Source organism: Lissotriton helveticus, chromosome 1_1, assembly GCF_964261635.1.
Source record: "Lissotriton helveticus chromosome 1_1, aLisHel1.1, whole genome shotgun sequence".
Lineage (NCBI taxonomy): Eukaryota > Metazoa > Chordata > Amphibia > Caudata > Salamandridae > Lissotriton > Lissotriton helveticus.
The window spans coordinates 2067998938-2068020393 of record NC_136057.1 but is presented as its reverse complement, the minus strand read 5'-3'; the positions used below and the strand labels follow the sequence as shown (position 1 = coordinate 2068020393).

Sequence of the window (21456 nt, the reverse complement as noted above, 5' to 3'; positions counted from 1 at the left end):
TGGCGGGTACAGTGATTGAATGCAGTTTGAAGGGAGTTGTCTTGGAGTTCCATGGGACCCCCCCAATAGCCCCTTTTAGAGGGTGCCATCAGAGAGCATCTTTGTCTCTACACCCATAAATATAATAAAGTGTGGGCACAAAGCAAAGTGTTGCATTATTTGCATGGGTCCACGCCCTCAAGCAAGTGAGGGAACATCTCCTTAACATCTTGCTGGCTCAACATGTGCTTTATTACAGATGGGGCCACACAAGCTTCTGATGCCCTGTAGGAAACGGAATTTTTAGTAGGTGGGGTTATCACCTTCAGCTAGTAATGATATCACAATTACTAATGGGGCAAGTCAAGTCTCCAAAAATTTAATCCTTTCTCATCCCTTGGTAGCGGAGCACACAAGCAGTCAGGCTCAACTTTGGAGACAGGTATGTGTTGAGCATTAAAAATCACCAAAACAATAAATAAGTAAAAGGTCCAACACCAATTTTTTAAAAATAGGAAATATGTGTATCTTTAAAATATCACTAAACAATAAAAATCTAATGTAGGGAATCAGAGATTTTAATTTTTACACTTTAAATGAAAAGTTATGCATTGTACCACCAAAAAGCTTTAAGCGCCACTCACGACTTTCTGGTTGCGCTGGACTGGGATAGTCAGAGTTTTAGGCCGACTGCGATGGAGCATGGGTCTGATAAGTTGATGGCTATGTTACGGTAAAAAGTTCGCTATTAGACTTAATCTTTTTCTTGGAGCTTTTCTCCCATCGAATGGACTCGTCGGCGGGTCCTCGGGCCTCTTGGATCCAAAGTTCAATCTGATTACTTCTACCTGCTGCAGTGCGATGCCTTGCTGAGCCTCTGGCTCTGCGTCTGGAACTTTCAGCAGGACATACCAGTGTGGTCAGGCCAACTTACAAGTCAACAACAGCAGCCTGACTCTCAACGTCCAGCTGGTCTCTTTGTGCAGCTTTTCTGAATAACTTTGCAGAAAGTTTCCAAACCTTTAAATCTTGAAGCTTTTTGATTCCTTTGGGAACAAATAAGGGTCTAGTAGAGCCAGCCAGGGGTTCATAGACTCTGCATTGCCTCTTGGGGGCTAGGACTCAATTTTCCACAATGCATCAGCACAGTCCAGGAAAAATCCAGTTGCAACTTGTCAGTGTGACTTCTTCCAGCTCTGTTGTACCTCTTACTGATCAGGGAGTACACACGTTTTCCTTTGAGTCAGGTACAGTCCTTTCTTTGTGAAGCCTTGAGAGTGAAGCAGGTCACTCCTTCTTCTTCTGTTCTTGCAGGCAGTGTTCTGAGGAGCTCCTGATGCTCTCCCATATTTATCTTCAATTCCGGGCTCGCAAGAGGGGGTGTACACCCCAGTCAATGCTGTAAAGTTAACCCCCTCTCCTTTGACCACTTCCTGCATAGTGGGGCATATTTTTGACCCAGAAAGCATAGTACTGCAAAAACTCTAAATGGAGAAAATCTCTCCTGTGTGTGTGTCTTTGTAACACAATTCGAAGATGTAGCTACCATCTGACTACACTCAGAGTATTAGCCCTCCAGCCCTCTCCTAATCTAATTAGGGGGCTCCCATCTTGCTGCGGGTCAAGGAAGTGGAGGCTGGCTTGGCTCCTGTAACATCTGTTCTCCTGTCATTTTGAAGTCCAGCTCATCTCCCCCTTCCCTTTTACTTCACCCTGGCTTCTCCAGGAAACAAATCTCCTCACATCAAATGATTGTATTGTTTCAGCCCTTGGCCTCTTCACACCTACTCAGGGTGCAACCTGGCTCAGGCTATTAAAGGCTGGCCAAGCAGAAGAGGCTGCTACAGGACTGTTTTAGTTAACGCCAGGATATTAAGTTATAAAACTACTTTCCTGTAATAGTTACATTAAATCCAACTTTGGCAAGCTATTGAATTTAATGTGACCATTACTTTGATATTTTGAATGATATTGTTAGCTAGCTCCAATCAAAAGTTAGACTTTATTACGTTTAATAAAGCCTTCCTATGTTAGTTTATGGGGCCAGCAGCGCTACAACAGGGAATAACGACTTTGGGTGTTTTTCCTTACCGGGGCATAAAAACATATTTTATACTGTTGCACTTTTTTATGACAACACACCCTACCCTTGGGTACCTAGTGCAGGCCTTAGGGTTGACTTATTAATTATAAAAAGATAGTTTTGGGTTTTGGGAGTACTTTTAATTCCAAAGTCGAATGTGGACCTAGTTTATTTTAACACCAGCCTGCAAGGCAGGCCTGACTATAAAATGGCATCAGATACAAGAGCAGTGCACACTCAAATGCATTAAGTCCACACGGTTCTCTAAACCTAGATGCCCTACCATATACTCTGGACTTACCTGTAGAATGTCTTGGAAAATTAGAATAATACCAATTACCATATACCTTTAGAGGACAGAGTATTAGCCCTGCGCCTGGTTATTAGAGCCCAGGGCACTTCAATGACGGTTACCATCCAACATCATTAAAAAAAATGGGGGATATCAGGGCAAAAAGGTTGACTTTCCTACAGGCCCTGTCTGTAACACCAAAGTGCTATGGTGGTGCAGAAACTAGGGCCCTCGTTTACAAGAGACCTGTGCTACCAGAGCACCGCTTTTTATGACGCTACGAGGAGACACAAAGCCACCTTGCATGGCTTTGCATAGCCTCGTAGACATAGAGATAGGAAGGCAGCACAAAGGGCTGCATTGCCATACTCTACATCAAGGAGGCATTCCATGGGTGTTGCTGTGGGTGTTCCCACTCAAGACCCATGCAATTTAACAATGCCCCAGATTTACATCACGTAAACCTGTGGCAGCGCCAGAAATCTATGCCTCCAGAGAGTGGATGTAATGAGGAGTAATGTTTAAATTTCTCTTTGTTTTTTCCTCTGTCCACGTGTGCTGCATTGTGCAACGCAGATAGAATGAGGAAAACGTCTCTTGTGATTATTTGTGCAGGAAGATGCCTCCTCCTGCACAAAAACAATCATGCCTTGGTGGAGTGGTGTGGCTCACTGGTTAGAGGTGGCAGACCCGGGAGCAGAGGACGGCCCGGGACCAGGGTTCAATTCCCGTAAGGGTCAGGGTCTTGGACCAGGGTCAACGGACTCGATAATTCTCGCCTCGGTGCCTACTCTAACTAGGGATCACACTCGGCAACTCTGGGCATTAGCTTGCCTCATCACCACAACGGCCCCCCACATACGCCGGGGATGCCTCGTTTCACCTTGGAGATACCCAGTAGGGACGATCTCACAGGGAAAGCTTGGACAGGTTCCCCAGCGGTCTACAGCGCAGAGATACTCCTTTGGGAGTCGATTCTAGCGCTTTAGAAACCCACAATCAATCAATCAATCATGCCAACAACCCAGGCACCCTTGCACCATAGTGCACGGGTGCTTGCATTGGTGCTCGGCTGCCAATTGGTGCTGACTGAAAGGAAGGGATGCACCATATGCTGTAAATACAGTGCATTCATACTCCGAATTGACGTAGGGTAGCACAGCAAAATGACTTGCAGTGCTGCCCTATGGCAATTCTTTGTAAATGAGACCCTTGGTGTGCATGCCTGTTGCACTCCCGGGGTATTTTGTATAATACGGCCCAAGGAATACACCGTTCAAGCAACAGCAATCCAATTGTTCATTACATTTTGCACACATACATCTCTTTCAAATAGTCATTTTGATGAGTGCTCACACAGTTAAATTCCCTCTGCTCAATACATTTCAGAACGACTGATCCTTTCATGAGTAAAAAAGATTACAAGCATGATTTCGACTTGTTACAGCTACAGCATGCTACATGGTTGCAGCAGTTCAGTGCTCAATTTAGCTTATGCACTTGTAAAGAAGTCAACGTCTTACACAGCGGCATGTCAGAAACATTTGAAACCACTGCTCCTCCCGCTGTGGAATAAAAGCTTTTCCAATAACCTTAGGAGTGAGGCGTTCACCAAAGCGTTCTTACTAGGGCTATCTTAGCTCCAGTAATGTCAAAGGTATATAGTCAAAAAGTTTATATTCAAATTACAAATTTTTAATAAAAAATAGTCAGACTAAAAATTCTGTGCAAACCAATTTACAGTTAATCCGCGACATCATTAAGATTTCCACTTATGAAACAGAAGTATGGAAATGCGTGGGTAGTGCAATGTTGAGCCAGTGGTTGCCAGTCATTTTGGGGGACGGCAAGTATTTTTCCTCGTTGGACATTTCCAGAAAGCGAGAGAGGGAAACCACACGAAGGAGAAAAAATAAGAAAGTGAAAAACCGTCACATACGGCGAAAGCAGGAATCTGCAGTAAAATAAAGGGGCAGGGAGTGTCTGGAAGTCGATTAAAGAGGCATGAGGGGGATTTCAGATTATGCAGCCTTGCTATTTGGAGCACTGGTGCTCTCTAAGATCAGGGGCTATTCTTAATAACTGCACAGAGCAAGAGGTGGCCTCTTCCTGGAGCGCTGATTCAAATTGAAAGGCATTATATCAAAAGTAACTTGGAATGCTGGGTTGCCATGTTTCATTACTCTGATTGCATAGGATTCGTTTAGCTGATATTTCAAAAATCTCCATTCTCTCTACATTTAACTAATACTGGATATTTGCACTTCTGCTCTATCCAAGGGTGTGAAAAATGCACCCAGACCATCTGGGAACCATTCGGCTTTGCACGCCTCAGCCCTGTGCTGCACATCCACAATCCCTGTACTTCTTCCCTGCCTGCCTTTAGTTCACTCATGCTTTAAACAGCCCCCAAATACACTACTTTTATATCTCTGCAAAATTATCCTTTAATGTACCCTTTTTGCTTCTGCCTAACTCGCCCTGACATCAATAAACCTGCTCAAACACATGCATCCATACAGACCCCTAGCCACCACCCACACTGATACCCAGTGACCCCACCTATATTCTGGGTGACTCATTCTTTCACAACCTCTGCAAGCCACAGGCTGATGAAGAGTGGGTGAGTGGTCTACTGAGATTGAAAGACATGGAGCTCAGATGTCCTCAGTCCCATCATCTGCTAACAACAGATGAATTATCTTGCCAGTTAATACTACATTAATGACCTGCAAGATGAACATTTTGATTGGGTGAGATCGAAATATTCAATATGTATTAGTGTTCACTGTGGATGACTGAATTTGGTTCAGCTATTCAAAAGGTCAATACAGCAGCGGCCCGTGCAGGTAAGAGCGATGGGGAGGTGGCGCCGGGGTGGGGGGATTCGACAGATGGCTACGAGATCAATTTAATGAATAATACATTTTCCCTTATTTTCATCTGTCATAACCCCGCCCCACCCGGCCCCACCAATCCCACTGCTCTTAGCCGCACAGGCCACTGCTGGGTCAACACCTTTATTATTGATAGGACTCAGGGCCAAATGTATCAAAGGGGTTTGCCCATTCTGTGCCTATGGGGAAATGTGTTGATACATATGGCCCAGATCAATGTCTCTCATTGCAACTTGGCATGCATTTAACTAGATGCGCCAGACAGTGTTACTGGTAATGCGCTGGCCCTAGGGCAGCTGCAAACTCATGCCTGCTTGAACCATTGGTTTGCCTTTCATAGGGCATGTGGCTCCCAGTCTGTACTTTCAAGAGAGACATAGATCCTCCTGAACACAGGTTCACCCACCTGCAGGAGGTGTCTGCAGGAATCCTGGGGCCAACTCATTTTACCCCGCCAGAGGGGCACCTTTGTGAGTTTAAGTGACTTTGCACCACCTCTTTGTGGTGTCCAGGCAGTGTGCCTCCTGACAGCCTCTTTGCTTCTGCACTCATGCTCATACTATAGTGTAGTTGCAGAGGCAAAGTGCTTCCCTCATTTGCATGGGGCCACCGTCCCATACAAATGAAGGAACGTCCTTTTAGGATTGAGCTGTTGCTACATGCGTCTGTGAACTATCTGTATTACAGAAAGGACCTTCCAAGCATCTGTGGGCCCTATGGTAATACCAAAGTGCAGCGAGGTGCATGAAAGCTGGCACAAATGCCTGTTGCACCCCCGGGCCATTTTGCATAATGCAAGCATTAACAACTGTTATGTTCCTGCATCCTAAGTCTGTGTACATCCAAAAATAGAGCATGCAGAGTTCCATATTGCCTTAAACTGGTCATGTTGCCCAAGGTATAGAGAGAGCTGCTTGGAACAGAGGGTTTCAATTATTACCTGTTCTGAAACATTGTGTCGGGTCCATGATTTTCGAGACAGGACATGATCGCTCACAAAGGCACTCCTGCTGCAGAGGTTCCCACTCTCGGAACCCAGTTGGACGTCCCTGAGGGCACTGCCATGATCTGCACCAGGGAGCTTCAGCGTGACTTGAGTGCGTTGTGCAACCATTGTGATCAAGGAGAAGGGCCCAGAGGGTTGGTGAAACCCTCCACATCCTCTCTTAAAGCTCATCCAGCGTGCATTTGGGCCCAAAAGTTAGATCACCTCACATGTGTTTGGTAGTCTTCACATCCCTTAGGATCAACATCAGTTGTGTGCTAATAACTCCCTCAAAGACGGGATATCCCTGATTTCCAGGGCCAATGTCTCTATGATGAAATAAGACACTCATGTAAATATGGAGGCGCTTGGACTCGGACAGCGTCCTCATATTTACAACCAATGAAGAGGGGACCACTGTGGATCTTCATTAAACCCTGTAGCCCAAGCAACACTCCCACTCTGAGTTCTACGATATCGGCCAAACTTATTTTAGAAGACTTCGCAACAGAAACGTTTGCCACTTATGTCAAATTCAAATTTAAAAACTGGCTTTATTCGATTTAGTAATTTAAAATCATGAAAGCACACATGTTAAAAACAGTTATTACAAAAAAGGTACGTATAATAAAACATATCCAGGTCGAGGAAATTAATTTTACCAATAAAAAGTTCAATATTTCTCATCAAATAGTTTGTGATCAACTCATTGTGTTACAAAACTTTACTACAAGTTTTAAAAAACAGTTCAGTGCATGGATAACATTGTCTTCTTCCAGCCGTTGCAGTTTGAGGAAGGCTAGCTTACAGGTTCGGATCCCCCATGACCTAAGAATGGGTAGTAAGTACGCCCTGCGTGGTGCCTGATAACATTTACAAAATAGCACACAATGTATATTCGATTGATACGAAATATCATCGCAAGGGCACAGAAGATTTGACATGGACCAGTTGTTACAATGGGGAAATGTGACCAGTCGAAAGAAGATACCTAGCCTGAAGGGAGTAAGCAACATACGGGCGTAGGGGCTACTCAGTAATGTTAGATATTTTTGTAACCCTTCATGGAAGGTAATTTGCTGATACCTAATGGTGGTATATTTTTCTTTTTCTACACTCCACCTAGATATAACAAGGTGCTCCAGGGCCATCTTTTTAAGCAAACTTCTTGATACCTTCTCCATGGTGCTTGGCTTTACGAAAAATTCCGGATGACCTATCCCCTTGAACATGTTTCTCACATAATGTAACCATTTGATTTTGGGAGCCCCGTCTAGCAAAAGGCAATCAGTTATTAAATCCCTGTTTAGTGAAGTTTCTCTGGGTAACCCAGACCTTATGCCAGAGAAGTATCGGAGAAATCCTTATGGAATCTATTATGTGGGAGAGGCCTGCTTCTATGTGCAACATGTATGAGGATGTAGTTTTGGGTACCCCCAGTACGTAGGCAAGGAACTGATTTTCGCAGCTTTGTATCGCCTGTGCGTGTTCGGTACCCCATAGACCAGCACCATAGGTGGCAGTTGAGACGCACTTAGCTTTATAGATGTAAATTAGATCTTTAGCTGGCTTCCCCCCCAATTTGGTAGAAAAAATTCTCAAACTGCCTATGGAGCGCAGGAATGCTAGTTTCCTAGCGTTAACCGCTGTTTGCCAAGAGCTCCCCCTGTCGAAATTCACCCCTAGGTAAGAGAATGTGTCTGTAATTTCAATTCTCTTATCTTCGGGGAAAATTGGGCACAACAAACCATTGTAAAGGTTTTAGATATATTTATTCTTAAGTCACGGAGCTTCATGTAGGTGTTAAATTTGTCTACAGTCCTCTGTAACCCAAGTCTAGTCCGTGACATTAATGACGCGTCGTCGGCGTATAGTAGTAATGGGATAGGAGTCCCTTTAATAGTGGGGTAATCGTGCTGAAAATCCCTAAGGTATTGTCCAATTGAGTTAATATATAGGGTGAATAACAGGGGTGCCAGAATGCACCCCTGGCTGACACCCCTTTCTATAGGTAATTTGTCTGAACACTCCCCCCTGGGGCCATACCTAACCCTCGCACCTGCATCTCTGTAAAGTTCCTTAATATATAATAAAATTTGACTGTCAATCCCCATGTCGCTAAGTGTTAGCCATAGGAATTCGTGATCTACGCAGTCAAAAGCAGAACTTAAATCTATAAAGGAAATAAAAAGGTTCCCGCTCTTTGCCTGAGTGTATTTTAAAATAAGAAGGGCCAGATTTAAACATTGTTCCATTGTCCCCTTTCCTGGGCTAAAACCATACTGCAAATTGGAAATAATTTGTTTTTCATCCCCCCAAGTTTGTATCCTATTTAAAATGATTCGGCCTGCCACTTTTGCCAATGCATCCAACAGTGAGATTGGCCGATAGCAGGTCGGGTCGTTCCTATTACCCTTTTTGTAAATGGGTATGCCGATTGCGTCAGACCAGGTGGGTATAAAACCTTGTTGGTTCGCTTTATTTAAAACATTGGTTATCATTGGGGCCCATAAATCTATCTCAGCCTTATAGGTATCTATTGGCACACCATCCGGGCCCGGTGCCTTGCCCGACGAACTATCTTTTATACCTTTAATAACTTCCTGACAGCTGAAGGTTATGGCTAATGGGAAGGGGGTAAGATGTTTACCTTCCAAGGAGTTGTTATCCTCGTCGATGGAAGCGATTCCGTTGTCGAGGGAAGTCAATCTGCCATACAGGTGTTTAAAATGAGCTACCCATAGATCACCTGTAATTGCCATGTCAATGAGATCAGCCTCTTTAGTTTGCAGGAAGGGGTCGTTTACCACCTTCCAGAAGGCCGTGTTATATCTTTTAGTCGATGCTTCTTTCAAAGCTGCCCAAACCTTATTCTTTAGAGTGGCTTTTCTCGTTTTTATTGTGTTTTTATAAGATTTTCTGGCTGTACGAATTAAATCAGGATTTTTTGGAGTTGTCTGCAATGCCTTTTTAAGAAGTGTTAGTGCTTTAGTGCACTTACTATCAAACCACCTGTGGGGTTTTGAGGCCCCCTTCCGATGTTTTCTTGTCAAAAGAGATTTTGCTGTGGCTAATATCTTAGAAAAGGAACTCATTACTCTTTCTGGTGCCTCTTCTTGTGTTACACAGATCGTTATGTCTTCGATGTTGAAAGCAACTAATTTTTCCAGAAAGCCCGCGGGGTCCACTTTTTCCCATTTAATTGTATAGCCGTTTTTTTAGGCTAATCTAATCTCTGGAGTGTATAGTATATTAACCACAGCCCTACATGTCAATTTTTTTAACTTTATTGCTAAAGACTATGGGGTAATGATCAGAGTGGGGGGCCTGGCCCATTTCCCAAGTAGCCACTAGCCCAGCATGGGATGCAGAAATTAATGTAAAATCAATTATAGTGTTACACCCCCTCCCATTAAAGGTAGGTTGAAATGGTATACTCGGTCTACAAGTCTCATTTATAAAAGATACGTTAAAATAAAAGAGTATATTATTAAGGGTAGTACCGAGTTTCGTGTGATGAAAATGGGTAGGACAGTCTTCCCCATAATCCGATAGGCCGCACAAACCCATCGAGTCATGTGGACAGATCATGCAATTAAAGTCTCCTACCCAAAACATAACATTATATCCTACCAGGTGGTCATGTAGGGAGATTAAGGTCGAGACAACCTTATTAAGTTTGGCCTCTCTCATGTCAGGTGGCATATTATTGTAAAAATGTAATATAATTGCATTATGCAAAGGGCCCAATCTTAGCGTCAGTAATAATAATACTACTCGGTGGCCATGAACTTGTTAACTTCAATGCCCCCGGTAATAGATACAAATGTACACAGACCCCCCTCGTTACGGCCTTGTGCGCTTTGCACAGCTGGGATATGAAAAGTTTGGTAACCACTAATGTGGTGTGCCTCCAGAGACCACGTTTCCTGAAGGCAGATAACATTATGCCCGGTGACAACGTCTAGGCAATGTTGGTGAAACACTTTAATCGGCTAAACCGGCCACGTTCCAGGAAAGGAAGCTAAAGGTAAGATCTGTTTGTTTGAGGGTTTCAGTTAATGGAGCGTGTTTTCCTTGCATTTCCTTTAATATATGTAATCTCTGAGATTCAGGCACGTTATGCTGAAGCAAGGGTGGGTCATCTATGACAGTCAGACTAACTAGTTGATCGTCATATTTTGACAGTTTCCCAGCAAGGACAGTTGGAACCATAATCTCCCCTGCTGCTAGATCAGATCTAAGCCTCCCACACTGATTGGAGTTTATTAGCGTTGGCCGGCTTGATGTTTCCGAATTATATACGGCGATGCTTCCCTGTTGTCAATCCAGGTCATTTAAATCCGAGAGAGCATCATATCGGTTTGCTAGGGGAAGTGACCAATATGGTGAATTAAAACCTTGCTGAATGGTCACACTCCGATGTGTTAATGGCCCTTCTACATTCCCGAAAACCGGGTAAGTGGAAAACCGTTGAGTCCCCTTCGGTGGATGAGAGGGGTAGGAGTTATGTTTATAATACGTAGGAACACCACCCTGAACGCGAGGGACGATCAGTGCCTCGGGATAAAAGTAAGTTAGGGTTCGAGGCACTATACTACTACATCCCTGATTCTGATACCAATCAGCGATGTGCGGGACCACCCTTCTGTCTCTAAAGTTAATGATAATTATATTCCCAGCGATGTCTTTGGGTCTAGATCCTAACCACGCTAGTCTTCTAACAAAAACTATCTCTCCATCTTTGTGGGAGGGCAATGGCCTATTTTGTCTGAGCCAATAAATAGCTTTATTTTTTAGCTCAGAGTAGCCTTCCTTTTTTCCTTCTGTAAGTTCTGGAACGCCTGTTAGGATTATGACGTATGGAACCGCCTCTGGTGGCAAATCAATATGACATCCTTTGATGTTTGTGGGTTTAACTAGGGGTTGGGGCATATCTGTATCGGCGGCCTTAGTGTCTGGATGAGTGGTTCCTGATGAGTGGGTGTTAAGTGGAAGGGTGGCTGGTTCTCTAGACCCCGTCAGGGTAGAGTGTGTACCTGCTTTCTCGGATTTCCCACTAGGGTTGTTCAAACCAGGTTGAGTATCTTTACAAGACCTTGCATTCCCAGTAGTCGTGTTGGAACCAGATAGAGTAACCTTAGTGATAGCCTTATTTGTTAATTGATGTCCGCTGGTTTTGGTATTCACGTTAATGGCTACCAATCCCTTTAAAAGTTGTGAGTTTAGGGTGGTTTCTACCACGAGTGTATTCAATTGTTCATCCAATCTTTTTACCCTCTCTAAGACTGGGAGAAGTAGGGATTTGACTAGGTGTTCTATGTCATTCACAGTTGGGTGAGATTCAGAAGGTTGGTTTTTAGACGAGTTATGAATTTCCTGGGGCTTTGACTTAGACTTTGGTGGTGCAAATGTTTGTGTTGTATTTCTTTAAGAAGATCGGATGGGGGGCTTGAGCCTAGTCTGGGTACTTTAGTTTGTCTTCCCCAATGAAAGTTTCCCCCTCTCTTCCTTTTCGTTAGTGTTAGTTGTCTAGATGGTTTTTGTGGGGCTATACTCTTTTTGTTCACAGGGGTCGCATTGGGAAGCTGCAGCAAGGAGGGCTCCGCTGGGGATAAATCCAAGGAAAGGTCCAGATTAGATAAGTCATGGTTGAGTACCTTACTGGGACTTGAGATAAAGGTGGAGAGTTGTCCGGAAAGAGCAGGGGAATACTAATGTCCTTAGATGAAAGAATCCCTTTGCTCTGAGAGCTGTGTACGGGAGGGGAGGGTATCTGTCTTAATGGGCCTAATGACGAGGGCTTATTTTGTTGTAGCTCAAAGGACAAGCGCGACTCGACAACAGAAATTTCATGGTCTAAGTTCGAGACCGCCTTTGATAGAAATGCATCCAAGGTGCCTCTTACCTTCCCCCCCCCCAAGTACGTTTTTCCACCATTTCCGGGCTTCGGGGTCATTGTCAAAGTTTCCAAGAGTCTCAGGGGGGTGATGGATAAAAAGGGGGGGCCCAGCCCAGCCTCAACCGTCCTCAGACGGCCCGCCCTTCGCCCGGCGCCCGCGCGCGTCACGGAGGAAATGAGGTGAATATAAACCTTTCAGGCAGGGGGCGTAGACACCGAGGGAAGAGGCAGCAGCCATGTGTGGGAAAGCCTGCTGGTCCTCGCAGTCCCTCGGTGTTGGTAGTTCAATAGTATTCTGCCCCGTGAACCGCGCCCGGGGAGCGGGGGCCGTTAAAAGACACCAACAAGTCCCTCCGTAGTCCTCTTCAATCAGGCACAGCAGGTGATGTCAGGGAACAAGGGCAAGCACAGTGAGTGGCTCCCGCGGAGCGGGGGCCGCGAAAAGTATTTCAAAGGTCCAAGCAGGGGCGTGGACACCGAGGGAAGAGGCAGCAGCTGTGTGTGGGAAAGCCTACTGGTCCTCGCAGTCCCTCGGTGTTGGTAGTTCAATAGTATTCTGCCCCGTGAACGGCGCCCGGGGAGCGGGGGCCGTTAAAAGACACCAACAAGTCCCTCCGTAGTCCTCTTCAATCAGGCACAGCAGGTGATGTCAGGGAACAAAGGCAAGCACAGTGAGCAGCTCCCGCGGAGCGGGGGCCGCGAAAAGTATTTCAAAGGTCCAAGCAGGGGCGTGGACACCGAGGCAAGAGGCAGCAGCTGTGTGTTGGAAAGCCTGCTGGTCCTCGCAGTCCCTCGGTGTTGGTAGTTCAATAGTATTCTGCCCCGTGAACGGCGCCCGGGGTGCGGGGGCCGTTAAAAGACACCAACAAGTCCCTCAGTAATCCTCTTCAATCAGGCACAGCAGGTGATGTCAGGGAACAAAGGCAAGCACATAAGCGGCTCCCGCGGAGCGGGGGCCGCGAAAAATATTTCAAAGGTCCAAGCAGGGGCGTGGACACCGAGGGAAGAAGAAGCAGCTGTGTGTGGGAAAGCCTGCTGGTCCTCGCAGTCCCTCGGTGTTGGTAGTTCAATAGTATTCTGCCCCGTGAACGGCGCCCGGGGAGGGGGGGCCGTTAAAAGACACCAACAAGTCCCTCCGTAGTCCTCTTCAATCAGGCACAGCAGGTGATGTCAGGGAACAAAGGCAAGGACAGTGAGCGGCTCCCGCGGAGCGGGGCCGCGAAAAGTATTTCAAAGGTCCAAGCAGGGGCGTGGACACCGAGGGAAGAGGCAGCAGCTGTGTGTGGGAAAGCCTGCTGGTCCTCGCAGTCCCTCGGTGTTGGTAGTTCAATAGTATTCTGCCCCGTGAACGGCGCCCGGGGAGGGGGGGCCGTTAAAAGACACCAACAAGTCCCTCCGTAGTCCTCTTCAATCAGGCACAGCAGGTGATGTCAGGGAACAAAGGCAAGCACAGTGAGCAGCTCCCGCGGAGCGGGGGCCGCGAAAAGTATTTCAAAGGTCCAAGCAGGGGCGTGGACACCGAGGCAAGAGGCAGCAGCTGTGTGTGGGAAAGCCTGCTGGTCCTCGCAGTCCCTCGGTGTTGGTAGTTCAATAGTATTCTGCCCCGTGAACGGCGCCCGGGGAGCCGGGGCCGTTAAAAGACACCAACAAGTCCCTCAGTAATCCTCTTCAATCAGGCACAGCAGGTGATGTCAGGGAACAAAGGCAAGCACATGAGCGGCTCCCGCGGAGCGGGGGCCGCGAAAAATATTTCAAAGGTCCAAGCAGGGGCGTGGACACCGAGGGAAGAGGAAGCAGCTGTGTGTGGGAAAGCCTGCTGGTCCTCGCAGTCCCTCGGTGTTGGTAGTTCAATAGTATTCTGCCCCGTGAACGGCGCCCGGGGAGGGGGGGCCGTTAAAAGACACCAACAAGTCCCTCCGTAGTCCTCTTCAATCAGGCACAGCAGGTGATGTCAGTCAATCAGTCAATCAATCAGAGCATTTGTATAGCGCACTACTCACCCGGAGGGTCTCAAGGCGCTGGGGGGACGGGGTCCGCTACTGCTCGAACAGCCAGGTCTTGAGCTGCTTCCTGAAGGCGAGGTGGTCCTGGGTCAGGCGGAGGTGGGTCGGAAGGGAGTTCCAAGTCTTGGCGGCCAGGTAGGAGAAGGACCTTCCTCCTGTGGTGGCTCTTCGGATGCGTGGGACGGCTGCGAGGGCGTGGCTGGTCGATCGAAGCTGGCGTTTGGGAGCGTAGAAGTTGAGGCGGCTGTTGAGGTATCCTGGTCCTTGGTTGTGTAGGGGTTTGTGTGCGTGGGTGAGGAGCCGGAAGGTGATTCTCTTGTTGACTGGGAGCCAGTGCAGGTCTCTCAGGTGTCCGGAGATGTGGCTGCGGCGGGGGATGTCCAGGATGAGTCGTGCTGAGGTGTTCTGGATCCGCTGGAGTCTCTTCTGGAGTTTGGCGGTGGTTCCGGCGTAGAGGGAGTTGCCGTAGTCCAGACGGCTGGTGACGAGGGCCTGGGTGACCGTCTTCCTGGTCTCGGTGGGGATCCACCGGAAGATCTTACGTAGCATGCGAAGGATGTTGAAGCACGACGAGGAGACGGCGTTGACTTGTCTGGTCATGGAGAGGGAGGAGTCCAGGATGAAGCCCAGGTTGCGTGCGTGGTCAGTTGGTTTGGGTGCGCTGTCCAGGGCGGGGGGCCACCAGGAGTCGTCCCAGGCGGAGGGTGAGGATCCCAGGATGAGGACTTCCGTCTTGTCCGAGTTCAGTTTCAGGCGGCTGTTCGACATCCATTTGGCAACGTCTGTCATCCCTTCGTGCAGGTTGGCTCTGGCGGTGGCGGGGTCGTTGGTGAGGGAGAGGATCAGCTGGGTGTCGTCGGCGTAGGAGATGATGTTCAGGTTGTGCTGGCATGCGATGGCTGCGAGGGGGCTCATGTAGACGTTGAAGAGTGTTGGGCTGAGCGAGGAGCCTTGAGGAACGCCGCAGATGACTTTGGTGGCCTCCGATCTGAACGGGGGGAGGCGGACCCTCTGTGTCCTTCTGGCGAGGAAGGAGGTGATCCACTCCAGTGCCTTTTCCTGGATTCCGACGTTGCTGAGGTGCTGTACTAGGGTACGGTGGCAGACAGTGTCGAAGGCCGCAGAGAGGTCCAGGAGGATGAGGGCCGCTGTTTCTCCGTTGTCGAGCAGGGCTCGGATGTCATCGGTAGCTGCGATCAGGGCGGTCTCGGTGCTGTGGTTGGCCCGGAACCCAGACTGCGAGATGTCGAGGGATCCGTTCGTCTCGAGGAAGGCGGCCAGTTGCTTGTTGATGGTCTTCTCGATGACTTTTGCCGGAAACGGGAGCAGCGAGATGGGGCGGTAGTTCTTGAGGTCGGTAGGGTCTGCTGATGGTTTCTTGAGTAGAGCGCTGAGTTCGGCGTGCTTCCAGCTCTCCGGGAAGGTGGCGATGTCGAAGGAGGTGTTGATGATGTCCCGCAGGTGGGGTGCGATGACCGCGTCGGCCTTGTTGAAGACGTGGTGAGGGCAGGGGTCTGTCGGAGATCCGGAGTGGATGGAGTTCATCGTGCAGATGGTGTCTTCGGTGCTGATCGGGGCCCAGGCGCGGAGGGTGGTGGTGGGGGGCGGTGGTTCGGTCGTGGCGTGCGTCGGTTGAGTGCTGAAGCTGTTGTGTATGTCCGCGATCTTGTTGTGGAAGTAGGAGGCGAGGGAGTTGCAGAGGTCTTGCGAAGGGGTGATGTCGTTGTTTCCGGCGTTGGGGTTGGAGAGCTCTTTCACGATGTTGAAGAGTTCCTTGCTGTTGTGTGCGTTGTTGTCCAGTCGTTCCTTGAATGCGGTTTTCTTGTCAGGGAACAAAGGCAAGGACAGTGAGCGGCTCCCGCGGAGCGGGGCCGCGAAAAGTATTTCAAAGGTCCAAGCAGGGGCGTGGACACCGAGGGAAGAGGCAGCAGCTGTGTGTGGGAAAGCCTGCTGGTCCTCGCAGTCCCTCGGTGTTGGTAGTTCAATAGTATTCTGCCCCGTGAACGGCGCCCGGGGAGGGGGGCCGTTAAAAGACACCAACAAGTCCCTCCGTAGTCCTCTTCAATCAGGCACAGCAGGTGATGTCAGGGAACAAAGGCAAGCACAGTGAGCGGCACCACTTATGTCTACTCTGCATGACGCATGCTGTGCACGCATACATTAATTTCCACATTCAGCTTTTTATTTCCATTCCTGCGGTCTATCACTATACATTTAGCATACTGATAATACTAACGTGTTTTAGATGGGTTTCTATACCACACTGCTGCTGTTTCTAGGCACTATAAATGGCGGGTGCAACTGTTACCAAAAGTAATGGTATTTACTTTACCGACCAGAAGCAGGGTCATCTTTGCCTGGGCTCAGACTATGACCCACCGTTCACCGTATAGGTCAACAGTGAGCGTGTAGCTCCCCATTCCACAAACTCTCACCAAAACACCCACCCGCCTGCATCTCCCCCCTCTTAAGCCTCCCCCCCGCCTCCCCCCACTCCCAGCCCTCACCAGCCAACCTGCCGGAGTAAAAGTGAATTTGCATTTGGGATGTATCTGTGCTTTTCTTTGGAGACCAGCTTGAAAAGATTGTCAAGATATTTTTTGCAGTGATGGAATTAAAATATCAATTATAAAACGGTACCTCTCGGAGTTCGCATCACTTAAGTTTCAATGGTGTAATATTGGCACTGCCTGCTGCATCTGCCACCTGCTCCTTTAATCCCCTTTGATAGTAAAACTTGCCCCATTCAATTATTGCTTAAGAAATGAAACACCCACGGCTATGAATTTTGCTAGGGAAGTGGAAAAATTAAAATGGAAAAAGAGAATGATAATAGAAAAATGAATAAAGCATGCCAGTTTATTGAAGATAGCATATTTTTTCAATAAAAAAGGAAATTGCTGTATCCGATCATGTTTTTTATTCTTTCTTCCCATAGGGATGCTCGCCACCCATCTGTTCCTTACCATTATTATGAGCCTGCGGGGCCCGACGAGTGTACCATGTACCTTTCACATGAGCAGGGGCGCAAGGGCAGTCACCACCGGTTCATCACAGAGAAGCGAGTTTTTGAGAAGTGGGCAAGGACATACAATATTCACTTTTATCAGCCAGAATGGAAGCCCGGGGCGCCTACGATAAATCAGGCAGAGATGAAACCAGCCTACTGAGCGGTGCACTTGTGGACTTGTATCGAACATGGCAGGTTGGGGTGGACGGTGCCCCTCGCATCGCAACAAATCAACCTGAGGAGAAAAGGGTCAACAAATGTGCAAAGAAAACTGCTGCGTTATACAGTAATGAACTAATTCAGATGGAGATATTTTGTATCAAACTGTATCTTAACCTTCGCTTTCATTTATTCCACCACTTTGACCTTATGTCAGTGTACAAGTATGTACAGACGGGAGCAGCCTGTGACATGACTCCAAGAGAATGGTTTTAGAGACATATGCTCTTTATTTGACATTTAGAAACATTGTATACATTTTATATTACGTGAATGTACTGGGATTCCCTTTTCAGCTGCACATCTGATATTAATTTCGGGAAATAATATCTTTCCTAATCCAAAGATCTGTATAAAGAAAATGTGTTTTGTGTAGGTGGATGAGTGGGTGTCTGAGTGCCTGTATGGATGAGTGAATGGGTGAGTCAGTGTCTGTAAGGGTTTTGTGTAGGTGGATGAGTGGGTGTCTGAGTGCCTGTATGGATGAGTGAATGGGTGAGTCAGTGTCTGTAAGGGTTTTGTGTAGGTGGATGAGTGGGTGTCTGAGTGCCTGTATGGATGAGTGAATGGGTGAGTCAGTGTCTGTAAGGGTTTTGTGTAGGTGGATGAGTGGGTGTCTGAGTGCCTGTATGGATGAGTGAATGGGTGAGTCAGTGTCTGTAAGGGTTTTGTGTAGGTGGATGAGTGGGTGTCTGAGTGCCTGTATGGATGAGTGAATGGGTGAGTCAGTGTCTGTAAGGGTTTTGTGTAGGTGGATGAGTGGGTGTCTGAGTGCCTGTATGGATGAGTGAATGGGTGAGTCAGTGTCTGTAAGGGTTTTGTGTAGGTGGGTGAGTGGGTGTCTGAGTGCCTGTATGGATGAGTGAATGGGTGAGTCAGTGTCTGTAAGGGTGAGTGTGTGTGTTTCTGTGAGTGCATGTATGTAAGTGGCAGTATGGATGTATAACTAGGTGTGTGAGTGGGTGAGTGGCTGTATGGGTGAGTGGGTGCACCAGTGACTGTATGGATGAGTGAGTGATTGTGTGAGTAGTTGTATAAGTCTGTGAGTGGGTATGTGAATGCTTATGTGGACATATGAGAGGGTGTATGAGAGATTGTATGAGGTGTTAGTGGGTGTGTGAGGGGATGTGTCGATTATTTCATCAGTGATGTCACTGACCATGTCATGAGTGATGTAATATGTGAGTTCAATAGCAGTGCATTGCAGCAGCCACGGCTCGTGGAGGGAGTTTCTGTGGGGCGGAGAGGCGGGGCGGGGGAGGGGCAGGGTGAGGGGTGCTACAAACCGGAGTATGGATTTTCGTAGCGTGCCCTGCATCGCAAAATGTGATGCAGGGTGCGCTGCGAAATTCGTTTTATTTATTAAATTGTTTACTTACCTTAAATTATCCATACTCCGGTTTTTAGCACCCCCCACCGTGCCCCTCCCCCTCCCCGCCTCTCCGCCCCACAGAAACTCCCTCCACGAGCCGTGGCTGCATTGCAGGGCCGTGAGTTATAGTTACTTGAACTTTTGTCATTGTACAAGTATGTATGGGGTTTGCCAACACAGACAGGAAGAGCCTGTAACATGAGTCCAAGACAGTGGTTTTAGATACATATGCTCTTTATTTGACATTTAAATACATTGTATGCATTATATAATACTTGAATGTACTGGGATTCCCTAATCAGTTGCACATCTGATATGAATTCTGGGCAAGGATATCTTTCCTAATTCAAACGTACAGTATTAAGACAATTATTTACAATAAACGTAGCGATTTGCAGTAATTAATTAAACATTATTTGGATGATACATTTGAAAAGCATCCAACCATAAGTCTTTCTTACATACGAGAAGGATATTAAAGCCTTCTAATTTTCAATTTTTTTAAAATTAAAGCCTCGGATGATCGAGAGGAGATATTGACTTTTAAACATTAAGAGCTTAAAAAGCTCAAATCAATTAAATCTCAGAGATCTTGTTCCTGGATCATTAGATTTGAAATGCTATCACTTTTAATGGGTATGAAAAACTCTCAGACACAGACTCTTTTGCCTTTGTATGTCATATCTTGGCCCACCACAACAATATGTGTAGGTCATTATCTCACGCACCCATTTTATTTTCACAAAACAAGTCATCCATCTGCTTGGTGTCATTTGACACTAGGGTTTTCAGCCATTTTAAGTGCGGCCACCTGAGCATGATTGTCAGCCTTTGACTGTAGAATTCTCCAACAATCACTTCCTTGTGGTAAACAGGTAAATTGACCAATGGATGAAAACATAGATTGAATGCATAAAAAATTACATATGGGCAGTTCCTGTTGAGTGTCCATGACTGACATATGGTTTCTTCCACAGTTGTTTTCGTTCAGTTAAATAATTGAGTGGTTGCAAAACCTTAAATTGAACCATTAACAGACATACCATGGTGATAGATAAAAGCATACATAAGTAACTGTGTATGAGTAAAAGGCATAAAAAGCCGCTGTTGGAAAGGGGATTACTGTTTGGGGCGAATGTAGGTCTGTCACTGGCAAAAACGCCACTAACACAGTATAGGGCTCAGAATAGGTCTTAGAAAATTATTCCTATGCTCAACCCTTGGTAACGTGGCTGCGAGCAGGCAGGCTTAACTTCAAAGACAGGTATGTAAAGTATTTAAAAACACAAATTCAGTAAATAAATAAGACACAACACAAAATAAAAATCCAACACCAATTTATACAAATTGGAAATATTTTTATCTTTTAAATGACTCCAACACGAAAAAAAATCCACTGTAGGGAACCAGAGATAAGACTTTTTAATGATTAGTAACTTTCTAGTGCTTAGAAACCAAGAGTGCCCCATTTAGTCATTTTGTTGCCTCTGACAGGAACACATCACTTTTAGCAATTGTTCTGGAGTATCTCTCACCAGTCTTGTGCAGCCCCCTCCAGCAGGCTGGTTCCTGTTAGAACTCCTTCCTGAAGTTCTTCTTGCGTGTCCCAAAGTATCCAACACACATTCTGAGGTTCTGGAATCCCCAAGAGGGACCTTGAAAGTGTGAGACTTCAATTCCCACAATCCACTTGAACAAAACCATTACAAATCCACTGGTAGTACTCCAGGCTGGGGATTCTTGTAGTGATGTTCCAGATGAGCTCTGTTAGCCCTTTTACAGCAAAGTAATCCAAAGGCTGTGGTTGCAGATGGTGCAGAAGATACAGCCTTCAGAGTTCATGCCTTTGGAAATGCACACCAAACTCCCAGCATGGCCCATCTTGCTTTCTTAAGTTTCAAACAGCAGATCTGAGGGGCGCTATCCTTCTCAGATATGTATTCCAACTTCTCTGGGTCAAGCAGGAGGCCACTCCTGTCCAAAGGGCTGCAGGGTTCCACCCAAAGTCTGACTTCTTCTTGCAGAGTGTGGCAAAACGCTGACACTGATACCACTATTATAGGAGATTGTGTCCTGATCAGTTTTAGAGATCCTAGGACCGTCTCCCATATTGTTGGATGGTTCCCCGATGATCAGGGGAGCAATATTAAGTCCCTACCCCTCTCTTTCTTTTACCCCCCGCTGACTTATGCATGTGAGGAGGAGAGATGGGGCAGCCCTCCGGAGAGGGTGGGTGGGTGGGATGCCAGTGGGAGAGGTGATTTCCATCATCCCAGAAGTCAATACCAAGCATACTTTACAACAAATACTGAGGAGGAGGGCTGGGAAATTTGTCACGGGAGGGGGGGCGTTTGGGGGGAAGAGAGAGAGGAGACTATCGCAGCCCCAGAGTCCACCAGCCTATATATTTTCCAACATTTAATAGGTATAACCACTTAGATATGGTGGATTGACAGTTTACGCGCAATGGTAAGGAGCATTACTGTTGTCCTAGAGAGGGCATGGAGGCAAACACCACACCCCCTAGATTTATAACTGATCCAATGGTACAGACTGGGCAGCCTGATGTTTCATCGTATAGCAGGGAGGTCAGCCAAACTATTGTTGAGCCGCCTCGTAGTATCAGGGAACTAGGGGAAGCACTAGGAGATTTGGCCACAAGAATGACGCCCTTGGGTAGCCCAAATGATAACGTCCCCCCCTCACCACAGCCC

General features: G+C 47.0%; 1 protein-coding gene across 1 annotated transcript in view; it reads left to right on the top strand.

Moving 5' to 3' along the window:
• The window catches only part of ST6GALNAC5 (ST6 N-acetylgalactosaminide alpha-2,6-sialyltransferase 5), a 950199-nt gene extending 932586 nt beyond the window's left edge, over nt 1–17613 (top strand). The window contains exon 5 of the mRNA XM_078645266.1: nt 17080–17613. Within this exon, the coding sequence (XP_078501392.1) occupies nt 17080–17311 (232 nt within the window). The 3' untranslated portion in view covers nt 17312–17613. The remainder of the gene's footprint in view (nt 1–17079) is intronic.
• Nucleotides 17614–21456: the final 3843 nt, after the last annotated feature.